The sequence below is a fragment of the Pempheris klunzingeri genome, chromosome 23, assembly GCF_042242105.1.
Source record: "Pempheris klunzingeri isolate RE-2024b chromosome 23, fPemKlu1.hap1, whole genome shotgun sequence".
NCBI classification, from domain to species: Eukaryota; Metazoa; Chordata; class Actinopteri; order Acropomatiformes; family Pempheridae; genus Pempheris; species Pempheris klunzingeri.
The window spans coordinates 1,898,081-1,922,368 of NC_092034.1; the positions used below are offsets into that span (position 1 = coordinate 1,898,081).

Below are 24,288 nucleotides of genomic sequence, written 5' to 3' on the forward strand. Positions count from 1 at the left end.
ATCCAATAATGTTGGACTCGCTTTTGTTGATATTGTGTTTCAGTGGTGAACACGGCACATTTGCAAGTATTCCAATTAGCCAAACCAATTAACATGGAGGCTTTTTAAGGCTCTGGGTGCTGGTGGCCGTTCATTTGACACAGGAAGATACTGTTGTTATTCTTAATCCAGCCTCCAAGGGGTTTTTCAAAGTGGAAAAGCAGCCAACAAGGAGCGGCACTCTAGACATACTTGAATTGCTTAAAATTGCGAGACGTGGGGGTGATTAGGAGGTCTGGACCCAGGCTGGAGATACTCAGAAGGCTCCAACACCAGCCACCAAAAGCTAGCATGCTAACAACTCATCTGAGTCACATCAATTCCTAAATTAAAATGAAACATTCAGCCCTGAAGCCACTCGCATGACGTGTAGATCAGACTTGACTAACAGGTGAATGTTTTACTGAAGTGTTGGAGGTTTCATTACTGCGTCGTCGCTGCAGAAGAGCGATACTGTCTCACTGTTTCTTCGTCTCTTCACCAGATGAAGAGGAAGTTGGATCCCGACGGCCGGCCGTTCCCTTCAGGGAAGAAGCACTGCAAAGGCAACGGATACCTCAGGTAACACATGCGTCATATCGTTTACCCATAACTCTTTTAAACAAATGCTGATCAATAATTAGCTTCCTGCTAGCAAGAGCTCAGAGGAAAAAATAGCACTGCTGCACTGAAGCTTTGTAATGCTAACCGAAGCTAACCGATGCTAACACCCCTGCTTCTCTCTCCCCAGTCCCGCAAGTCTGGTTCAGGCCACGCCCACCACATTCGGCGACCTGCGGCTGGCCAATGGGCTTTCGGCTCAGCGGCGGCGCGTCACCTCAGGGCCGCCTCCCTCCGGCCTGCAGGACTGGCTACGTACCTTCCAGGTCAGCACACGAGCACACACACACACACACACATACATGCACCTCTGAAACAGCCAATCAGGGAGGACGTAACTGTTTTGATTCAGGTGTGACGTGCTGGAAAAGCTTGAGAATGCACCTTAAAAGTTATGGAAAAGTCCTTGAATGTGACTTCTGTAAACACGAAGGAACCCTGTTCTGAGCGCTTCAGCTCGTCCTGGAGAAGTTTGGAAAAGTCTGGAAAGCTTAGAATAGTGCTGGAGACGGTTAATGTGGTGTAATGCTTCGAGGTTTGAAAAGTGCTTGGATCGCATGAATGTAATAGTTCACTTTTTAAAAATAAATAGCATGAGGTATTAAGTATTTCTAACTTACCACAACAGCAAGGTGCTGGAAAAGCTTGAAAATCCTTGAGAAGTGCCTGGAAAATGTGTGGTAGGAGCCTCGTATTGTTAGCGTCCCTTGGCTAACCATGTCTACATTAGCATTAGCATAGCAACAGTAACTAGGGGGTTAATTACGTATTTTGAACATGAATACGGTGTAACGAATGTTACTGAAGACTTCATTAACTGGTAATTATCCTGCTTTGCATAACTTGGTGAGCTGAAACAAACTGCACCCAGTTTCATGTCAAGACAACACACACACACACACACACACACACACACACACCTACATTTGTTAATGTGCTGCGTTTCGGTAAAGTGTGTATGTGAATTTCTTCCGCTTCCTGCACGTAAACACAGAGCGTTAGAGGAGTGCTGCCTCCGAGCCGTTCTTATGTAACTAATAACAGCAAAAAAAACTAGTACACACACACACACACACACACACACACACACACACACACACACACACACACACTCATTCAAATGAAAAACATACATCTACTCTTTTCTTGCTCGGGGGTGAAGTTAAAGCGATTTTAGAGACGTGACGATGACACTTAAACACACACACACACACACACACACACAAACTCAAACAGAAACACTCTTTTAAACAGAAAAAGAAACATACTCTTCATCTCCTCCTCCTCCTCCTCCTCCTCCTGCAGACGTGGAGCGGCCCTGAGAGGCTGCTGGCTCTGGACGAGCTGATTGACAGGTGTGAGACCAGTCAGGTGAAGCACATGATGCAGGTGATCGAGCCCCAGTTCCAGAGAGACTTCATATCCCTGCTGCCCAAAGAGGTGCCCACACCTTCACTCACCATCCACCTGGAAATGTGAATGTGTGTGTGTACATCTGGAGCTCTATTTTAACTGTGTGTGTGTGTGTGTGTGTGCAGCTGGCTCTGTACGTGCTCACCTTCCTGGCCCCCAGAGACCTGCTGCAGGCCGCCCAGACCTGCAGGTACTGGAGGATCCTGGCTGAGGACAACCTGCTGTGGAGGGAGAAGTGCCGCGAGGAAGGTAAACACCAACACACACACACACACACACACACACCACGGTAAATACACACTCCGCTGAGCACTGGTTGTAGTGCTGTATAGTTTGTTGTGTTTCTGTTTTTGCAAAGGATCCATAATAAACATCACAAGTATTCAGGTTTTCTCTTATTTTGATAGTCTCGTCATCCGTCTCTAAATCCTTCCTGACTTCCTGTTTCTGGGCCTCGGCTCGAAGCTCATTGGTTCCTACTGAAGATGTACGTTTTTATTACTATGTTCATCTGAAACGGTCACTTTAGGTGTTTTTAATAACGTATGTGATCCCGGATTTGATGGCCTGACTCTTATTTTGGTCCCAAATAGAGCTTCAGCTACTAAAGTAATATTTCTGTGGATTTGTTGGGTTTAGTGAAATTAAGTCTATGATTTATTCTTTAACAACAGCTTTAAAAGGTATGTAATATTTTTAGCTTAGTGAAAGTACATATAGTTTATAATGAAGGAAAATTCACCTGTTAAAATGAAGCTAAAATCGTGATTTTTTTGAATAGAGTTTGGTTGGTGGCTTGTCAAACAGTTGGTAGGCGTTCGCAGGCGTCTGCTGGGGAAATATGGATTTAAATGTTGGTTAAATATTGTTTACAATCACAAATGTGTACTTATGGTGTAGAAATGACTTCCTTAAAGCACTAGTGACTCAAACAGGAGGAGATTGTGCATTTGTTGTTTGGTTTTTGGACAAGAATGGAGCTCAATGGCAGAGAAGAATAAGAAATGTTCGCCCTTTAATACACACACAATACTTGTTAGTAGTATAAAATCATCGCTGGGGTTTTGTTATGTGTTATAGATGTATTATATATGTGCTTCATTAGTGGCAGCTAACTTGTAGTCATGTAGTATTACCAGTGCAGCGCTGCCTCCTTCCTCTCCTCCTCTTCACTCTCTGTCGGCCCGTCTTTCATGTCGGCGTTTTGTTTTGGCACATTTTGATGAATCTCCTCCCAGAAGCTTGAAAATGAGGATAAACTGTTGTACGTCCCGCTGTGAGCGCTGAGAGAGTTCACCATGTGGTGCCCGAGCAGGTGTGGTTTCCAGCGTTTTCACCGAGGGGGGGGGGTACAAATAGAGGCAGGAGCTTAAGGGATGCATAGTACTTTCTAACCTGAGTGTAACATGCAAATGCATCCACACACAGTCAGCCAGTCACTCCTCCTCCATTCAGCGCAATGCAGTGGCTCTGTGTGTGTGTGTGTGTGTGTGTGTTTCTCTCTGGGCGTTCTGCCAGTCAGCCGAGATTCACTGCCAGCACTCAGCAGCCATACCAATGAGCCTACCTCGCGTTAGCGCCACGCCACAGCCATACTAATGAAGCCGGCGCTAACTGCAGCTCACCAGCTTCATAAATACGGCTAATTTGTATTTGTGCTACGCCCTCGTCGTACCAGCGGGAGCGGTGTTGGCGTTAGCCGGCACTCAGTCAGAATACGAATGCAGCTAACCTGCGTTAGCAGAATGCTGGTTACATACTAATGAAAGCAGCGCCGGTGTTGGTGTACAGTAAACATCCGTCAGTGAAGTCTCAGTGGACGCTTCTCTGCTGCACCTGGAAAAGTTGGAGCAGCCGTGGTGGGCTGACACAGGTTAGCTTCACAGTCTGTATAAAGAGGTGGACGTAGCTTCAGGGCCTTAAACCTGCAGATGTCTGACGTCCAGCAGGGGGCGACTCCACTAGCTCGATGAGAGAATGAGCCGACTTCTCCCCTGATTTATCTCAGTGAACAGTTTCCTGATGAGTTTCTGGTCTCGGTCTTCTTCAGCACAGCAGGATGTTAATTTAGTAAATGATGGTCCCATTTAGAGGGAAGTAGAGGATGAAGCAGGCTACCCTGAAGGGCGGGACTATGTTGTGACTAACCAATCGAAGGCTCTGGTTCCAAAATTAAGATGGCGACTCGAGGCTTCAAACCGGTGGCACACAAACCAACAGGTGGCTCGTTTTTTAAACACAGTCGATGGTTAGCTCGATCAGTGAAACTACGGTAGCTAATGTTAGCAGTGTTGAGCTCGCTACACTAACAACTCATAGACTGTATGAAAAAATGGACGACGTGACGATTCTCCAAAAGTGAAGCCATAAAAATCTTGAGCGCCCCCCGGTGGCTGGCTGTAGTATAGGTCATAAAGGTGGAATTATTTTTGACCCAAAGTTATTTACTTATGGTTTTAACACTAAAACACACATGTAACTGGTTATTTTTTGCCTTAAAACACGGGTAAAGGAGTCATTATTCACCCAAGCTGCCTCTCGTCCTCTCCCCAGGTATATCAGAGTGTCTGTCGTCACGCCGGAGGAAGTCCGTGCGGCCCGGCGCGGTGTTCAGTCCCTGGAAATCGGCCTACATCCGACAGCACCGCATAGAGAACAACTGGAGGAAGGGCGACACGCGGGAGCCCATGGTAGCCAATCACACACACACTCACACACGGGTTCAGCCGACCGGCGTGTGTTTGAGATGTAAACGTGGACCGAGCACCATTAAACCCTCCTGCCTCTGTTTTCTGTTTTGTTTTTTTCCCTGCAGGTGCTGAAAGGTCACGACGACCATGTGATCACGTGTCTCCAGTTCAGCGGCGACCTCATCGTCAGCGGCTCCGACGACAACACGCTCAAAGTTTGGTCGGCCATCACTGGGAAGGTAGGACGACTGTGTGTGTGTGTGTGTGTGTGTGTGTGTGTGTGTGTGTGTGTGTGTGTGTGTGTGTGTGTGTGTGTGTGTGTGTCAGCAGAGACAGACATATTGATTATGTAAATCAGGATGTTCTGCTACTGCAGCAACATGCAGTGTAGTACAGTCTTACAGTGTCGTATTGTTTTACTGGGCAGTGTTTACTCTAAGTAGTGTTTTGTCAAGCAGTGCTTTTATTTTGACGTGCTGCAGAATTAAGTTAGATATTTCTAGACACAGTGCTTTTATTTTGAAGTTTTTGTTAAATTTTCTCATTGGTGATAGTGCTTTTATTTTGAAGTTCTGCAGAATAAATTGAATTTCTTGATTATTTTGTATTGCTCACAGCTAAACGTACTATCTGTTGTACTTGTACTACGTTCAGCTTACCTGTACTACTACTTCTGTCTGTCAGGACTTCCTGTGGAGGTTAAATCAATTCAATGTACTTTTATTTTGAAGGTCAAGTAACTGCTTTAGCCATTTTTTAAGTAAAAATATAGAATATTTCCTGGTTCCTGCCTTTTTAATGTCAGAATTTAGTGCTTTTCTTTGTCTTATTTGACAGTAAACTGAATATATTTGTTTTTTTTCTGTTGGTTAAACAATAAAGAAGACATTTTCATGGCCTGTGGGAGAACGTAGCAGACATTTCAAAGATGATTATGTGTTTAATGATGAATCTCATCGTCCGCTGCGGCCCGAGCATCAAGCGGCGGATGTGTGCGCTGCACTTGAATGTCACTCCGCTCGGTGAATTATAATAAAACGGAGTGCAGGCTGTTATGTAGGTCAACACGACCTGATAGGACACTGTGCAGCTTATGTGGCTGAGCAGAAAAGAAAGCAGAGGAGAAGATTAGTGGACCAGTTGTGTTAGTCAGGGTGTGTCGCTGATGTTTAAACACACACACACACACACACACACAGCCTGAGGCCTACAGCACATATGTGTGTTAAAGGTGAAGAGATGACGGTTGTCCGAAGACCTCAGTGTGTGTTTTAGTAGTTACACACTCATCTTTGTTTCATATAGAAGATAAACACAGATATCATACAGGTATCATACTTAAATACAAATTCAGTACTTGTACTTCAGTTTTTCCATTTTATACAAGCGTTCGTCGTTTCCTGGAGGACCTTCTTCTTCTTCATGTCCCTAAAATGTGTCCAACCTCAGCTAGAAGGTTCCAGAAGTCACTGAAGCAGAATGAGTGAGAAAAGACTTCAGACTGGAGAAACATGGAGGAAATCCAGGAATCAGACATGTTGTTCATCAGAGGAGACTAAAGAAAGACAGAGAACATGTTGATCCAGAACAACAGGAACACTATAGACCTCCACTACACACTATAGACCTCCACTACACACTGACACACTGACTAACTAACACACACACACTATAGACCTCCACTACACACTGACACACTGACTAACTAACACACACACACTATAGACCTCCACTACACACTGACACACTGACTAACTAACACACACACACTATAGACCTCCACTACACACTGACACACTGACTAACTAACACACACACACTATAGACCTCCACTACACACTAACACACTGACTAACTAACACACACACACTATAGACCTCCACTACACACTGACACACTGACTAACTAACACACACACACTATAGACCTCCACTACACACTAACACACTGACTAACTAACACACACACACTATAGACCTCCACTACACACTAACACACTGACTAACTAACACACACACACTATAGACCTCCACTACACACTGACACACTGACTAACTAACACACACACACTATAGACCTCCACTACACACTGACACACTGACTAACTAACACACACACACTATAGACCTCCACTACACACTAACACACTGACTAACTAACACACACACACTATAGACCTCCACTACACACTGACACACTGACTAACTAACACACACACACTATAGACCTCCACTACACACTGACACACTGACTAACTAACACACACACACTATAGACCTCCACTACACACTGACACACTGACTAACTAACACACACACACTATAGACCTCCACTACACACTAACACACTAACTAGCACACACACACTATAGACCTCCACTACACACTAACACACACTAACACACACACTATAGACCTCCACTACACACTGACACACTGACTAACTAACACACACACACTATAGACCTCCACTACACACTGACACACTGACTAACTAACACACACACACTATAGACCTCCACTACACACTAACACACTGACTAACTAGCACACACACACTATAGACCTCCACTACACACTGACACACTGACTAACTAACACACACACACTATAGACCTCCACTACACACTAACACTCACACACACACACACACACACACTATAGACTATAGTCGTATTTTCGCAGTACTTTTACTTCAGATAATGATCTGAATGCATCTTTACACTCGGCGTCTCTATCTGGTTTCGGTGGAACATTCTTTAACTGGACACACCTGCTCCCTCCTGAGTCTAGACCTGCCCTGTAGTGTGTGTGTGTGTGTCCTCCCTGCAGAAAGAAAAACACACACACACACACACGCCCTCGTCTGTAGCTGTAGGCGTGTGTCTTTTCTCTCCGTGAAATCACAAGTCGGTTGAGTCTGAATGATGTTTATTGTTGGCCTGGTTGACAGGTTGATTATCACTCGGCAACAGTTGCCAGGGCAAAGTTTTTCCTCCGTTGCTGCGGCAACCGGCATGACAACACGAGGTGAAACTGAATTTTCACCGTGTGTGTGTGTGTGTGTGTGTGTGTGTGTGTGTGTGTGTGTGTGTGTGTGTGTGTGTGTGTGTGTGTGTGTGTGTGTGTGTGTGTGTGTGTGTGTGTGTGTGTGTGTGTGTGTGTGTCCTTCAAGAGTAGTTGTGAACGTGGAACAAATATTGACACACACGTTTATATACACACATTCAGCACACACACACACAGATGAATGTGGGAGAAAAGACTGAATGACATTTAAACTTAATTTGTGCTTTAATTACCACCAGATTTATCTAATCAGCAGCGTTACCCAATCTGGATTAGCTGGTTTTAGTTTTAATCTGTTTATTTAATTTGATCGGTGTGATCGTGCTCCATAAACGGGTGTTTTTAGCGAAAATGCTAATTATGCTATTACACACATGAATGAACGGTGATAGATTTTTTTTATTTTTATAACAGTTTTGTTTAAACTAAACTGCTGAAGTTGGAGTTTCTAATTTTAATTCAGAAACTACATTATTAGTCATTTATTCATTTAAATCTGGGACATATTAACTAATTTTTTCCCCTTTCAAAGTTGAGCTCATCAGTAATAAAACTGATCAGTTGAATATATTCAACAGCCCCAGTCAGCGCAAGCTTTAGCACCAGTTAGCGCAAGCTTTAGCACCAGTTAGCGCAAGCTTTAGCACCAGTTAGCGCAAGCTTTAGCTCCAGTCAGCACAGTTAGCGCAAGCTTTAGCACCAGTTAGCGCAAGCTTTAGCTCCAGTTAGCACAAGCTTTAGCACAGTTAGCGCAAGCTTTAGCTCCAGTCAGCACAAGCTTTAGCTCCAGTTAGCACAAGCTTTAGCACAGTTAGCGCAAGCTTTAGCTCCAGTCAGCACAAGCTTTAGCACCAGTTAGCACACCACCTGGCTCTCACGTCATTGTGTTTACTTGTGCGATTAACACGAATAAACACAAATGATCAAGTGAGTAATTTGAGGCGAAGATTTGCTCAGCGATTGGTGGAAACTCACCTTTAGCCTCTTTGCTCTCGTGCAGCAAAGAGTTCAGAGGCAACACGGTAATAAACACTGCGTTAACAACAGTGATTTCCACTTAGTGGTCCTTTACGACTGTATTCTCTCTCTGTGGTGCAGCCAAACACGACTGACCTTTAGCTTTAAAACTGGTGGACTGCCCCTTTAAAGGCTTAATCACTATCTGTTAATTAAAGCCGTTTGTCGTCTCTTTTTTTTTTCTCTCTCTCAGTGTCTGCGGACGTTGACGGGTCACACCGGCGGCGTGTGGTGCAGTCAGATGGCGGTCGCCACGGTGATCAGCGGCTCCACCGACCGGACGCTGCGTGTGTGGGACGCCGAGAGCGGCGAGTGTGTGCACACGCTGTACGGACACACGTCCACAGTGCGCTGCATGCATCTCCACGGCAACCGGTAACACACACACACACACACACACACACACACACACACTTTGGGAACACCTAACATTTTGCTGCATTCATCTCCATGACAACCAGAAATACTTCACACACAGTTACAGCCTACACACACACACACACACACACACACACACACACACACAAAGATTTATACACTCACATACTCTGACACACATGGCCGCTGCCTGCTGCTCGTCTCCATGGTAACCGGCATAACATTAATAAAGTGTGTTCACTGTACATAAACACAAACAGAACACACACACACACACTCATTATGCTTAAATATGCTGCACACACACACACTAATTACACACAGATACATTATACATTCATGCTAACACACAAATACACAATAAATACACACAAACATGCCAGAACAAGACGCACACACACACACACTTTATACACTGTAGATACACACACACACCTACACGCTAATTACACACAAACACATCATAAATTCAACTCTATAAACCACACAAACACAAATACACACGAAAGTACCCATACACTGCACAAGAGCACACACACACACACACACACACACACACACACACACACACACTAATACACACAAGTACAGATATGATTAAACTGGGTCACAGTAAACACACACAAACACACACACACACACACACACACACACACTAATAAAGAAACACACACACACTCTTTCTATTGAGACACACAAGCTGACCTGATTGGCTGGTGCTGCAGTGATGTCACACCCGTCTCTCTCTCTCTCTCTGTCAGGGTGGTGTCGGGCTCGCGGGACACGACGCTGCGCGTGTGGGACGTGTCGACGGGCCGCTGCGAGCACGTGCTGACGGGCCACGTGGCGGCGGTGCGCTGCGTCCAGTACGACGGCCGCCGCGTGGTGTCGGGCGGCTACGACTACATGGTGAAGGTGTGGGACCCAGAGACGGAGGCGTGTCTGCACACGCTGCAGGGACACACCAACAGAGTGTACTCGCTGCAGGTACGCACACACCGTCACAGGACGTCAGGTGTTTCCTGAATGACTGGTTGGTAGTAAAAGTGTTGGAACTGGTCCAGTAGATCACCTCAGCCAGCAGCCACAACGTGATCCTTTGGGACAACTGCACCTGATCACAGTAGGTCCACTAAAAGAGCTTGTTTGATCCACTGACAGGCTCAGAGTGTTATTCTAAGTGTGTGACAGCATTATGGAAAGGATCCCTACAGAGAGAGACCTGGAAGATCCTTTTGGCTTCTGTTAAATTGCTTTCTTCAAACACACCAGACTCCATTAAGAAAAACAGGGATTTTACCACACACAACACAGGAGTTGCTGGTCTACTGCTGCCTCCATTAATTAGTATGTTTGTGTTATTGTGGTGTTTTGAAGACTTAGTACAAATCTAATACAATATTTGTGTGACACATAACACAAACAAACTAACTGATCAAGGCCGTAGGAGACCTTTAACTCCCTGTGTCCTGTTCTCTAAAATCCCTGTTTTAGTGAATGTAGTCTGGTGTGTGTGCTGTTTGTGGTTAAACCAAAAGGATCTTCCAGGTCTCTCTCTGTAGGGATCCTTTCCATGATGCTGTCACACACTTAGAATAACACTCTGAGCTTGTCAGTGGATCAAACAAGCTCTTTTAGTGGATCTACTGTGATGATTTGAATTGCAGGATTACACTGCAGCCATTGCAGCCCGTTCTCTGCCGGCTGAGCTGATCTACTGGACCAAATCCAAAACCTTTTGTATCCACCAGTCATTTCAAACCTAAAATATGTACAAATAAGGCCCAGGTTTGAAACTATTGGAGTTACCCTATAAAAACTTCACAGGGCAGAAATGAAGATGCCAAGGGTTAGACAAGTAAACTGACCTGAGTCCTTTAAAAGAAGCAACAGGAAAGTCGACGTATTTCTTAATCAATACAATCCCAACAGGATATTTATTATCTGACATGAACACAATTGACAAAAAACAACTAAATCAACGAGGCTCTGTCTCCTTAAAACTGAGGTGTGTTTGTGTTCTTGTATTCTGACATTAAATGCCCCCCCCCCCGTGTGTTTTACAGTCGTCTGCTCTTCTCTCTTTGCAGTTCGACGGTGCGTTCGTGGTCAGCGGCTCGCTGGACACTTCAATCAGAGTCTGGGACGCCGAAACAGGTACTGAGACGTCTGATTTTCAGTCCAGACACAAACGCAACACTTCTTATTTAAACCCATTAAGCACGATAATGTTCGCTCGGTATGAGCAGGGAATTTCATTAGTATAATAAGTCATTATCTGAGGAAATAGTCCCCTTTTTTAGCCTGAGGAGAAGCTCTGTGTATAATTATCAGTTTTCTAGAGGTGTTGATTCAACTTTGTTATTTTTGATTTATTGGTGAAGTGTTAATATTAATGTAAAATAGATATTTAACTGTAGAACACATTATATCCTTCATGACGGCAGGATTATTGATTCAGACTGCATTAGTTTTAGTTATGTGGTGCTAATAAACTGCACCATAAATCACTCTGCAGTCATAATAAAATACTTAGTAAAATAGATATTGATAAGATGAGTTCTCATACAGATGTTATTACACATAGAATAGTTTCTGTTCACTTTATATTGACGATATTTCAAAAATTAAATTCCCGTTAAGTTCTATTAAAATAATTTGGTTAAATTTGAAATAAAATGTAGGTTAAATTATTACAAAAGTACAAACTCCTTGAATTTAAAGTAAACCAGACTCCATTTAATTTTAACCTGATTTTCCCCTTTTTATAAACTAATATATAAAATCTGCACCCTGTGGATTAGAATCAACCTGAATCTGTAAAGACAGATGTTTTGGAGCCAAACGGTTGAACTGAACCTTTGTGTTTCCCGTCCAGGTGGGTGTGTCCACACGCTGACGGGCCACCAATCGCTCACCAGCGGCATGGAGCTGCGTGACAACATCCTGGTGTCCGGGAACGCCGACTCGACGGTGCGAGTGTGGGACGTCCGGACGGGACAGTGTCTCTACACGCTGCAAGGTGAGAGAAAACCCCTGAGGGCAGCACGGAGGGGGGAGTCAGCCGCAACGTTGTTGTCGACTCAGCGATGAAACACGCTGGCATGAAAAGTCTGTCGTCCTTAGAGAGAGAGAGAGAGAGAGAGAGAGAGAGAAAACGGGAACAGAGAGAGCAGAGAACAAAAGGGAAAACTGACAGAGATGGACTGAAATGATAAGACGAGTAGGTGTGATGAGAGATGAAGATGAAGAAACGGCAGGAGGAAGTCCTCAGATCTTCTAGTACAGTATAAAAGTCCTGCATTCATTCTTAAATAGAAGTGCAAAAGTTTGGCCTTAAAATATATCTAAAAGAGCTTGTTTGATCCACTGACAGGCTCAGAGTGTTATTCTAAGTGTGTGACAGCATCATGGAAAGGATCCCTACAGAGAGAGACCTGGAAGATCCTTTTGGTTTAACCACAAACAGCACACACACCAGACTACATTCACTAAAACAGGGATTTTAGAGAACAGGACACAGGAGCTGCTGCTCTGCTGCTGCTGTGATTTGTCGGCCTGTCTGCGTTGTTGTGTGTCACACCAATATTGTGTTGAATCCAAACAAGCCCTTTAAAACAACAAAGTCACATGAAAACACAAATAATCTACTTGACTGAAGCAGCAGTAGATCAGCAACTAACACGTAAAATTGTTGTTTTTCTCAATGGAATCTGGCAGATTTAGAAAATATGTAAAAGTATGGCCTGAGTTAACATTCGATGACTTGACACACTTTAAGCTTAACTTATAGCTCAGTCTGTAATGATATAAATATCATAACTGAACAGCTGAATATATTTTGTATTAATAAGTTATCAGAATGAATAAGTAATGAGTAATATTTTGATCATCTTTAGTATAATCATTCACTCCATGTATGTATTATGCATCATATCTATATAAGTGAAAGCTGTTTATAGTTTTTATTACTTTATTTTATTTTTTATTTATCACTCCGTCACTCTTTTATTCTACTTTCGGCTGTTAAAAAAGTCCTAAAAATGAAAACCTGATGATGTGAGTGAGTTTTGAGTGTGTGTGTGTGTGTGACGGAGTACAAGTGGTATGTTGCCGTGGCGACGAGGTCAGAGGTCACAGTCTGATGACGTTTCAGGTCCCAACAAGCACCAGTCGGCGGTGACGTGCCTCCAGTTCTGCCGAGGTCTGGTCCTGTCCAGCTCCGACGACGGGACGGTCAAACTGTGGGACCTGAAGACCGGCGCCTGGCTGCGAGACGTGGTGGCGCTGCAGAGCCGGGGATCAGGTCGGGACCGCCATCGTGACCACACACACCGCCATCGTGACCACACACACCCTCAAAACGCACACACACCTGTTCTAAACCAATCGCACGCCTTCCTCTCTCCACAGGTGGCGTCGTGTGGCGAATCAGAGCGTCCGACACTCGGCTGGTGTGCGCCGCCGGCAGCAGGAACGGGACGGAGGAAACCAAACTGTTGGTGCTGGACTTTGACCTGGACGACGGGAAGAAGGAGACGGACTGAGGACAGCAGAGACGACGCCAGGAGAGACGATCGGGGAGTTTATTTCACTAAAGGACAAGACTGAAAACACTTGATTTGACCAAAGTCGTGGCTGGATCCAGTTTCTCCAGCAGCCAGACAGACAGACAGGTATGAATGTTACGACGCGTCCTGATTGGCTGGAAGACAAAGGGACACGTTAGGAGGACACGTGGACGCACAGACGGACAAAATATCCACCGCGACCTGGACGCCCGATGTGGAGCGGCAAAAGAAAAGAACAAAGGGTCGACACAGAATGGCTGCACTGACAACAACAACAAAAATGGCCGCCACAATCAAGCCGCGCAATCACAAAATGGCTTCCAACATGGCTGCGACAAATGAATGTTTTTGATGGAAAGAAACGTGGATGTAAACCGTTCCTACGACAACCGGTGAATGTTGGTGGATTTACGTGGATAAAGACGTTTTCTTTTGTTCTTTTTTTGGGAGAAATCGATGGATTTAAGTGTCATTGATGGTTGAATGTAACCGAAGTGGAGGATCCAACCAATGTGGGGGGGGGGGGGTTATTGACTTTAACTGCTGCTGAACCAATGAGGAGGTCAACAACGCTGTCTAAACCAATCCAAACGCATCAAATCTTGAAGGCCGGAGACACACGGCGACTTTCTGCGGCGACGGAGACGGAAACAGTTCACAGAATCTCTTTTCCAGCCAGTATTGTCGTCGCACCAGCTCGTTTTCCGTTTGTTTTTTGTTTTTTTGCCGCCTCCGTCGCCTCTGAACGTTTTACTTTGTGTGTTTCGGCCCTGCAGTACTGTAACAGGACTGTGGCGGCGCCGCAGGAATTAAAAAAAAAACGGCGTCCGGTGAAACCAGGAAAAGCAGCTGGGGAATTATTTTGGGAATTAAAGTTTCCGGTCCAAGCGGAGATGGAGGACTGAAGTAGAAACCGGTGTAATCCAGCTGCAGCCAGAGCCTCACATCTGCTGAACAAACCCTCGCTTTCATTTCCCGCCTTTTCTTCAGCTAAAACACATTATTTTAATATAACTCCAGCTTTATCGAACACTAACTCTCTCTTTTTGTACGAACCGTAGCAGTCAGTCGTGCTGAATGTGAAATAATTCAGGTCATATGCTGTTTTAAAGGCGTCTCTTTAGTGAAAATCAGACAAAAAAACAGCTTTAATGAACCAACTTTGCTCATAAATCTGCTTTTTAAATGATTTCTTTTCAGCCACGTCAATTTATTTAACTCCACAGCAGAGATTTTAGTCCCAAAGGTGCAGTAAAATGAATCTACAGAAGCAAAGAAAGGCTCTTTAATCTTAATAACTGACCACTTCATTGTGAACTTTACTCACTACTGAATACTTGATGCTAAAATACTGAATTTATGCAAATTTGAGGTATTTTTAAATTTTGCCACCATCTTTTTCAGGGTTTTTTTCTCAGTATAAAAAATAGAAACTTCTAATTATTTTGGCCTTCCTTGGCCTCCGTAGAAACCTTTGATTTAAGCTGCTTTTTTCACAAACCTGAAATCTCTAAATAAAGGGTCATTCTACATGTTTCCTTAGCTCATGAAATATTTAAAAATATATATATATATATAAATAATTTAAAACATCTCCCTTTACTAGATATTAATCCGATAAGCTGCCGTTGCCAGGCAACACCTCCAGCCAATAAGCAGAGATTTGGGTGATATCTCCCCCGGCAACAAGTGGTATTTCAGGCGGCGTTCTTCCTGGTTGACCTTTTGAGCAGGTGTGAGGCTCTGAAGGCGTCATCGTGTAAAATACTGTAAATACAAAGAGGATGTAAATATTCAGCTTTTTTTTTTTATAAGAAGAAGAAGAAAACAGAGGAAATATTGTTCAGTGTGGAGAGAACAGGATGGAGCCGATCAATAAAGATGACTTTTATAAAGCGTCGACTTGTTCATTCACAAAGTGAGTTTGAAGTTTGTTTGTCCTTTCTGAAAAATAAAAGTTTAAACTGAAAAGTCTGTAAAATTACAGTTAACAGATTTTAAATTAAATCGTATTTTGAAGGCATTTGTCCCAAAAACAGTTAATCAATCACAGCTGTTTATCAGGCAGATGCACAGAAGGTTTAATCTGAAGTGATTTATTATCTTCTGCTTCAGCTCTGACTCACAGGATGCAGGCTGAGGGTATAAAGCTGCCACCAGACTCCATTGAGAAAAACGCTAATTTTACCACACAGAACATGGGAGCTGCTGAGCTGCTGCTGCAGTGATTTAGTAACGCTTTACAAAAGAAAAAACAGCCTGTGTTTCCTATTCTGTCTGGTTGGAAGTCTGCACGGGGGCTTTTATTTTGAAAACTGACCGGCTACTTGTATCTTTAGCAGAGCAGAGAGCCGAGGCGCTTCTGCTGGGATTCAGAGCATATTATTCTAAAATGATTTTACATTTTCTTACATTATTTCAGAATTATTCTTCATTCTACATCATTTTAAAGTATTTTTAAATTATTCTATATTATTTCAAATTATTTTAGCTGAAGCCGGAACGCTACACTCCCGGTGGGTTTTACTGTTTACATGAATAAAAAAAAACGACAGCAATGGACGTTGGTGCTAATTATACTGAAAATAAGAGACTGTTTAATTATAACATTTCTAATTAATGTGACAGAAGATCAGCTGAACGAGCAAAATGGGGCAAATCAACAGGAAGTGACTGAAACACCAGTTAAAGTTTAGAGAGTGTGTGTGTGTGTGTGTGTGTGTGTGTGTGTGTGTGTGTGTGTGTGTGTGTGTGTGTGTGTGTGTGTGTGTGTGTGTGTGTGTGTGTGTGTGTGTGTGTGTGTGTGTGTGTGTGTGTGTGTGTGTGTGTGTGTGTGTGTGTGTGTGTGTGTGTTTTGTCTGTTAGGGCCCAGGAACTGATGGGGGTGTTGCTATGGTAACGATGCCGGGAGGCAGAGCGACTTCACGTCAGCGAAGACGACTTTGAACAACAAACAAACTGAAAGGAGAAGATGAAAAGATGTTTGTGGTTCTGAGGAGGAAGTTTTCAGGTTGTTTAGGAAAGAAGGAGAGGTGAGGGGGAGAGAAGGAAAGGAGGAGAGGAGAGAAAAGGAGGAGATGAGGAAAGGAAAGACGGAAAGGAGAGGAGGAGAGGAAAGGAGGTGAGGGGGAGAGATGAAAGGAAAGGAGGAGATGAGGAAAGGAGACGAGAGAAAAGGAAGAGATGAGGAAAGGAAAGGGAATAAGGAAAGGAGATGAGGAATGGAAAGGGAATGAGGAAAGGAAAGGAAAGGAGGAGATGAGGAAAGGAGGAGAGGAGAGGAAAATGTCTGGTGTCTGTTTTAATCGTTAGTCTGAATTTATTCTTTCATGTTGAACTTGACTTTTTCTCTGTTTCTGTCTTCAGACCCTCAAACACTGTTTTTATTTCTCTGTTTTCTGTTTTTAACTGAGACTAAACTTTAAACTCTAAACCTTCGTCTTCCTCCACATTTCCGTCGGCCTGCCGGTTTGTCTCGGAGCAGCTCTGCTTTCTGTTTGCTTTGTGTTGTTGTGTGGGAGAGGAAACAGAAAACTGGCTTCAACCTCCTGAAGGAGAGAAAACTGAAAACACGGAGGAGGTTTAACGTTCGAGCTTCATTGATAAAGTGGATCAAATAAATGTTTAAACAGCTCTGACGGTTTAACATTTAACACGTCTGGATGGTTTAAACAGGAGCGAGTCTCAGTGATCCTTCTCTTTGTTACTGTTATCTGCAGAGTTCTTGTCTCTAAAGTCTGTAAAGTCTAAAGTCTAAAATTTAAAGTTCGTAAAGTCTAAAGTCTGTAAAGTCTAAAGTCTAAAATTTAAAGTTCGTAAAGTCTAAAGTCTGTAAAGTCTAAAGTCTGTAAAGTCTAAAGTCTAAAATTTAAAGTTCGTAAAGTCTAAAGTCTGTAAAGTCTAAAGTCTAAAGTCTGTAAAGTCTAAAGTCTAAAATTTAAAGTTCGTAAAGTCTAAAGTTTGTAAAGTCTAAAATTTAAAGTTCGCAAAGTCTAAAGTTTGTAAAGTCTAAAGTCTAAAATCGAAAGTTCGTAAAGTCTAAAGTTTGTAAAGTCTAAAGTCTAAAATCGAAAGTTCGTAAAGTCTAAAGTCTGTAAAGTCTAAAGTCTAAAATTTAAAGTTCGTAAAGTCTAAAGTCTGTAAAGTCTAAAGTCTAAAATTTAAAGTTCGTAAAGTCTAAAGTTTGTAAAGTCTAAAGTCTAAAATTTAAAGTTCGCAAAGTCTAAAGTTTGTAAAGTTTAAAGTCTAAAATCGAAAGTCTGTAAAGTCTAAAGTTTGTGAAGTCTAAAGTCTAAAATCTAAAATCTGTAAAGCGACACATCAAATTCACAGCAGCCCTGAACTTTGAGTCTTTGAAGAAATAAACACACAAACAACCGTGTGTGTGTGTGTGTGTGTGTGTGTGTGTGTGTGTGTGTGTGTGTGTGTGTGTGTGTGTGTGTGTGTGTGTGTGTGTGTGTGTGTGTGTGTGTGTGTGTGTGTGTGTGTGTCTACAGGCAGCTGAAAAACATCTCTCATCTATTACCCATGAGCCCTCACAGCTTGTTGACAGCACAATAGTAACTCCCCTCAGGGCCAGACACACACACACACTTTAATTATTAACACTATCCACAGCTTCCTGCCTCAAAACACAAACATTTCACACAAAGTCAGCGAGCTGCTGGATCCATCTTCAGATTAAAACTGTTACACTTTTCTATAAACATCATTTCTTCCTGTTGAACACAAACAGCTGCACGACATCAGGAGCAGACACAAAACATGGGCTGTATTCAGGAAGGGAAGGAAGGAGGGAAGGAAGGAAGGAAGGGAAGGAGGAAGGAGTCTAGACTTCTGTCAGAGTTTCTACCTGTTACCTGGATAATCACCTCACCTCTCAGACTGGTTAAGACTCACTCTAATGCTCCACAGATTCAAAGGTTTGAGGTTAAAACCTGGTCTCAGGCTTAAGATCAGAATCAGGCCAACAGCTGGTTTCATCCCACCAAACTCCAGTCAAAAAGTGGTCGTTTTAAGGTGCTGCAGGACTGTTCAGTGTGTGTGTGTGTGTGTGTGTGTGTGTGTGTGTGGTCATGGCTGGAAGCAAAGAAGAAGATGAAACGAGTCTTCTGTGCTTCCTGACAACACACACACACACACACACAAACAAACATACACACAGCGCTACAGGCTCAACATACATAATCAATCAACCCTCACCGTGGACCAGAAAAACAAAATATAGGTTACACACACACACACACACACACACACACATAAGCACCATGCCAAACACACAGCTCTGAATATTTGTGGTGAGTGTGTGTGTGTGTGTGTGTGTGTGTGGATGATTAAAATGCCTAATAAAGTCAACATAAAGCTCTCAGCTTAAGTAGCCGACAGTAAAACACATTTAAAGCATCAGACTGGGGCTCGTTAATGTGTGTGTGTGTGTGTGTGTGTGTGTGCACACGCAGAATTAAGTATGTTTTTCTCTGTTTGTCTGTGTTTCCATGAGTGTAAATCTGTGTGTGTGTGTGTGTGTGTGTTCTTATATTCCTACACAGTGAGGACAGGAAACGCGGATCTTTACCTGCCAAGTGAGTGTGTGTGTTAGCAGTGTGAGTGTAAAGCAGATTAAACACACACACACACACACACACACACACACAGATTGATGTAATTCAACTAAGAGCAACACTTATTGGCAGAAGTGGTCTCAGTTACTACGGCAACCGAGCCCCCATCCCTCTCCGATTGTCCATCAATGCTCAATTCAAATAAACTTTATTGAAATGAAACACAATATTAACATAAATCAGTGACGGTCATTAGTGGTGTGATATGAAAAGTTACCATTAAAGAAACTAAACTGTGTGATTAAAAAAAAAAGTAAGGTTTAAGGTCATTTAACGCAATAAAATAATACATTTTTTCCTCTAAAATTGCGACACAGGCACAAATAACTGTTATTGTAAAACACCATGAAAAGGATTTTAGGGAAATAATTAAAGAGAAAATTCAGATTTTAATGGAAAAGAAAGTTGTGAACAAATGTCATGAAAAGACCAAACCAAACGACAATATGCTCTCACTTCTCTGCACTTCTTAGGACAAACATCAAGATAAAATATATAGTTTAATTTGTTAAAAAACAGGAGGAAATAGAGCTTTTGTTGAGGACTATTTTCAGCGGCGGATGAATTCATGTTTGGTTTATGTGGGATTGAGTCAAATTTGTCAAAATTACACTTTAGTATTTCTATTTTAGTTACTTTAGTTACTTTGCAGATTCAGATTATCAACACATCATATAAATCAGCTAATAAATAATAATGGATTACATGGTTTAATCTATCCAGCAAGTAAAATGAGTTTTTAATGAGGTTATAGTGGTGAACATGTTAATGCATCAATAATCCTGTAAGATAAAGAAGTATGTATTATTGTGAAATGGGACATTCTGCTTAATTAGTACTTTTTGGAAATGTTTTTTTGGGACTTTTACTTGAATTTGGTGTTTTTAATTTGGTATTAGTTCTTCTTCCTCTGCTGCTCTCTACAGTGTCTCTGACTCCCTCTAGTGGTCAGACTGCTCACCTGCAGCCACCTGAGGGTTTATCCTCCTCTGCACTTCAATGCAGTTTGTGTACCAGTCTCTCTAATATATACATATATATATATATATATTGAACACAGAGAGTGGGAATCGTGTTGTCATGACAACAGGGGATGTAAAACTGAAACCTGTTGAATTTACCTGCACCTGATCACAGTAGGTCCACTAAAAGAGCTTGTTTGATCCACTGACAGGCTCAGAGTGTTATTCTAAGTGTGTGACAGCATCATGGAAAGGATCCCTACAGAGAGAGACCTGGAAGATCCTTTTGGTTTAACCACAAACAGCACACACACCAGACTACATTCACTAAAACAGGGATTTTAGAGAACAGAACACAGGAGCTGCTGCTCTGCTGCTGCCTTTTTCAGTTGGTTTGTTTGTCTTATTGTGCAACTTTGGTGATTTAAAGTGTTAGTTCGGATCCAACAACTTGGGTTGGGTAACACATAATAACTCAAACAAACTAACCGAAGTGCAGCGGTTGACCTGTGTCCTGTGAGATAAAATTACTCTTTTTATCAGTGGAGTCTGGTGTGTGTGCAGAGAGCGATATAACGGCTGTTTGTGGTTAAACCAAAAGGATCTTCCAGGTCTATCTCTGTAGGGATCCTTTCCATGATGTTGTCACACACTCAGAATAACACTCTGAGCCTGTCAGTGGATCAAACAAGCTCTTTTAGTGGACCTACTGTGATCAGGAGCAGTTGGCCTGAGTTTGCTGCCTGAGGTGATCTACTGGACCAGTTCCAGAGGTTTTTGCACCCATCAGTCATTTAGACACCAAAATGTACAAAAATAAAGCCCAGGTTTAAAAATACTGCCGTTATTCTTCCCTGCAACTTGTTCCTGAATCCCCACAGGAGCCTCTGGAAGACTCCTTAGAGTAGAAACTGTTTTGGCAGTTTGTCCAACATGCCCACAGCTGCAGTGTGTTTTACTGCTTTTAAATGCCACAATATCTAAAATCTTTTGTCTGTCTTTAATGTTTCTTCTCAGAACTTTTGACTCTGAAAACCCTCCTTTTCTCCTTTTAAACCCATTAACAGTCACACCCTGGCAGCCATGTTGCTTTGAAACATGTTTAATTCAACGTTCAGTAACAAAACAGGACAAAACGATCTGTAGGCACAGCAGTTTGGCTTTTGAACTGTGAGTTTCTGACCCCAGAAAGTCTACGTTTTGGCTTCTCGATGAGCTCCTGGTAGTGGTTTTCATTGTCCATGTGCAGCCACATCCAGTCTGTTTTGTCTTCAAGCGTCACAACATAGAAACGTATTCTGTTTGGGGTCGATACTCAATACACTTAGATGTGGTTATACTCAGTATTGGCAGCTTAATTTAAAATATAATTCCTGTATTTTCAGAAAATGTCACATTAAAACACCTTTATTAATAAGCAGAGTGAGGTTGTCAGAATCTCAGCAGCTCCAGATATTAGTCTGTGTCGCTTCCCCTCTTTCCTGGACGTTTTGTGTGATTTTTAAAACTTTCCAGGCGCACACACAGACGGTCGGCCGTTCGGCACGTCTCGGTCCAGATCACCTGATCGTGCGGTACATCATGAAGTCGACCGTGGTGCATCGTGGGAACTTTCCGATGGAGCTCTCCTCCACGGGCGTGTAGACTTTGATCTGCCGCATGTGTGTGTCTCTGCCGTTCTGGTGGTTTGCCAGCACCGCGATCTGGATCATGAAGGTGCTGATCGGCTCGTTTGTCCGCTGAAACACACACATGATGGGTGACAAACACATTTCACAGGTTTTTTAGTGCCGATGTGATTCAGGTTTGGTACTTTGAGAGACATAAACATGTTTTTTCTACAAATTTCATCTGGTAATTTTTAAATCTGGGCCCCATTTTTATATATTTTGGGGTTTAAATTGTCTGGTGGGCACAAAAAGTGTTGGAACTGGTCCAGTAGATCACCTCAGCTGGCAGCCACCAAACGGGCTGCAACGTGATCCTTTGGGACAACTGCACCTGATCACAGTAGGTCCACTAAAAGAGCTTGTTTGATCCACTGACAGGCTCAGAGTGTTATTCTAAGTGTGTGACAGCATCATGGAAAGGATCCCTACAGAGAGAGACCTGGAAGATCCTTTTGGTTTAACCACAAACAGCACACACACCAGACTACATTCACTAAAACAGGGATTTTAGATTTCCGGCCCCCAGTGAATGACAAATACACTCCGCCCATGTTTTGTTTCTGTATGCACTTAAATAATTTCTACTAAATAATCCTTTAACCAGACCTCCATCGTATGTACAGTATGTTCACATACCAAAAGGTAACGCTGCTTAAACACAAGAACTTTGCCAAAACAAATAATTTAAAAAAAGCCTAAAAGTAGCAACATTTTGATTGTGATCAGGATCAATAAATGATTAAACAAGACTATAAATCTGAGCAAACAACTGTGTACCTGACAGCTCAGAGCCACAGACACATTTCTGTCTGTACTGAAGAAGTCAAATTAAAAAAAAAAAAGAGAAATTATGTCACTAAACATAAAATCTCACACCAACTCTCAGCTGTAAAGAAGAAAAAGTTGTAAAAGTAGTAAAGAATCCCGGACGCTCGCTTTAAAAAGGTGTCTTACTTCATTTTATATACAGAAAAGTAGAATAAAGACGTGACTTTCTAACCTGATTCATCAGAGAGATGTGAATCCAGCCGCTGGGCTCCACCATCTCTAACTGCTGCAGGGAGGAAGAGGAGGATGGTGAGAAGGTTTGATAATGATGAAATGCTAAATAATGAAGTAAGGGGTCAATACCCTGATCTCCTGCAGGTTGTGGAAGTTGTTTCCCACTCTGACGGAGATCTTACTGGGCGTGTAGCTCTCGTCTGACTTATAATCAGCATAGATGCACAACATCTTCACCGTCGTTCTCCTCCTGAACACAACAAATAAAAAGACCATTACAGATGATTAACAGGCAGGAATACTGGAGTCTTCTTCACAGAATTCCATAGAGAATACAGCAAATTTAAGGAAACTAACTTCATGTTACCTGAACTGTATGTTGACTAAGTGAGGCTGGGATCCATCTGACTGCCAGTAAGTCTCCAGGTTGTCGTCCCTCAGCTGATCCACTCCGAAACCTGCCGGAGGGAGGAGCACAGTTTAAACGACGTCAGATGAGACTCGCCGCTCTGTGAGCAATCAGCAGGCTGGAGAACGAGGTTTGGGGCTGACCTGGTTTACAGGAAGACAGGGACCACACCGCCTGGGAGCCGATCTCCCGGACCGTCCCGGTGCGCTCCAACTGCTTTGGGTCGGCGCCGGGTGGTGTCTTGCTCGGGGTAGCCATCCTGCAAAAACACAAGTTCAGTCAGTCACCAAACTCCCTTCAAATTTCTTACAGTTTTCAGTTTTCTTGTACATTTAAACAGGTAGATTCATTACAGACTCTGACTTAAGAGTTTATGAGGATCAGTTGGTCTTTCGGGGAAATTTGGCTTATAAAAGACTAACCTGGCCGCATCTTATTTACCTGTATCTGCATTCATTTGTGGTTAATCTCGTCGTGGCTTTACTCGGTGTATTTGTATTCAAACATATTGATCCTTTAAAGTGGACTAAGGCGTTTCAATAACAACTCGTTTGTTGATTTATATAATGCGGAAACTGTCAAAATATAAGTACACATGAAATATTTGAATGGGAGTTGGTGCAGCTAGCTACTAGCAGCTAATATTCCGTCACTCTAAAGCCTCTAAAACTTAGTTCCCGGTACAAATACGAGTAAAACTTACAAGAAGGGTTCGTAAACGTCTCCGGTAAGTCGTGTCAGTGCATCGGATGAGGCTGTTTGACATAAATAAAGTTAAATTCCGCTTTGTTGTTTGTTATTTTGCTGCAGCCACTTCGAATCTCCCACTTCTGGGAGTCCGGGTCGCG

The 24,288-nt window shown here is 42.9% G+C and overlaps 2 protein-coding genes across 2 annotated transcripts; one reads left to right on the top strand and one right to left on the bottom strand.

Annotated features, from left to right (window-relative positions):
- Nucleotides 1–492: 492 nt before the first annotated feature.
- On the top strand, nucleotides 493–14,187 carry LOC139222582 (F-box/WD repeat-containing protein 7-like). Its single transcript, XM_070854378.1, has 12 exons — nucleotides 493–600; nucleotides 770–905; nucleotides 1,945–2,079; nucleotides 2,178–2,301; nucleotides 4,606–4,742; nucleotides 4,868–4,981; nucleotides 9,021–9,202; nucleotides 9,967–10,192; nucleotides 11,296–11,362; nucleotides 12,084–12,227; nucleotides 13,362–13,511; nucleotides 13,619–14,187. The coding sequence occupies exons 1-12, from the start codon at nucleotides 524–526 to the stop codon at nucleotides 13,750–13,752; spliced, it is 1,626 nt and encodes a 541-aa protein (XP_070710479.1). The 5' UTR covers nucleotides 493–523; the 3' UTR covers nucleotides 13,753–14,187.
- Nucleotides 14,188–21,445: 7,258 nt separating this feature from the next.
- Nucleotides 21,446–24,282, bottom strand: anapc10 (anaphase promoting complex subunit 10). The gene is made up of 6 exons (XM_070854380.1): nucleotides 24,144–24,282; nucleotides 23,584–23,699; nucleotides 23,399–23,489; nucleotides 23,161–23,281; nucleotides 23,030–23,083; nucleotides 21,446–22,098 (listed from the first exon to the last, which is right to left on the bottom strand). Exons 2-6 carry the CDS (start codon nucleotides 23,696–23,698, stop codon nucleotides 21,919–21,921), a joined length of 561 nt encoding a protein of 186 aa, XP_070710481.1. The 5' UTR covers nucleotide 23,699; nucleotides 24,144–24,282; the 3' UTR covers nucleotides 21,446–21,918.
- Nucleotides 24,283–24,288: the final 6 nt, after the last annotated feature.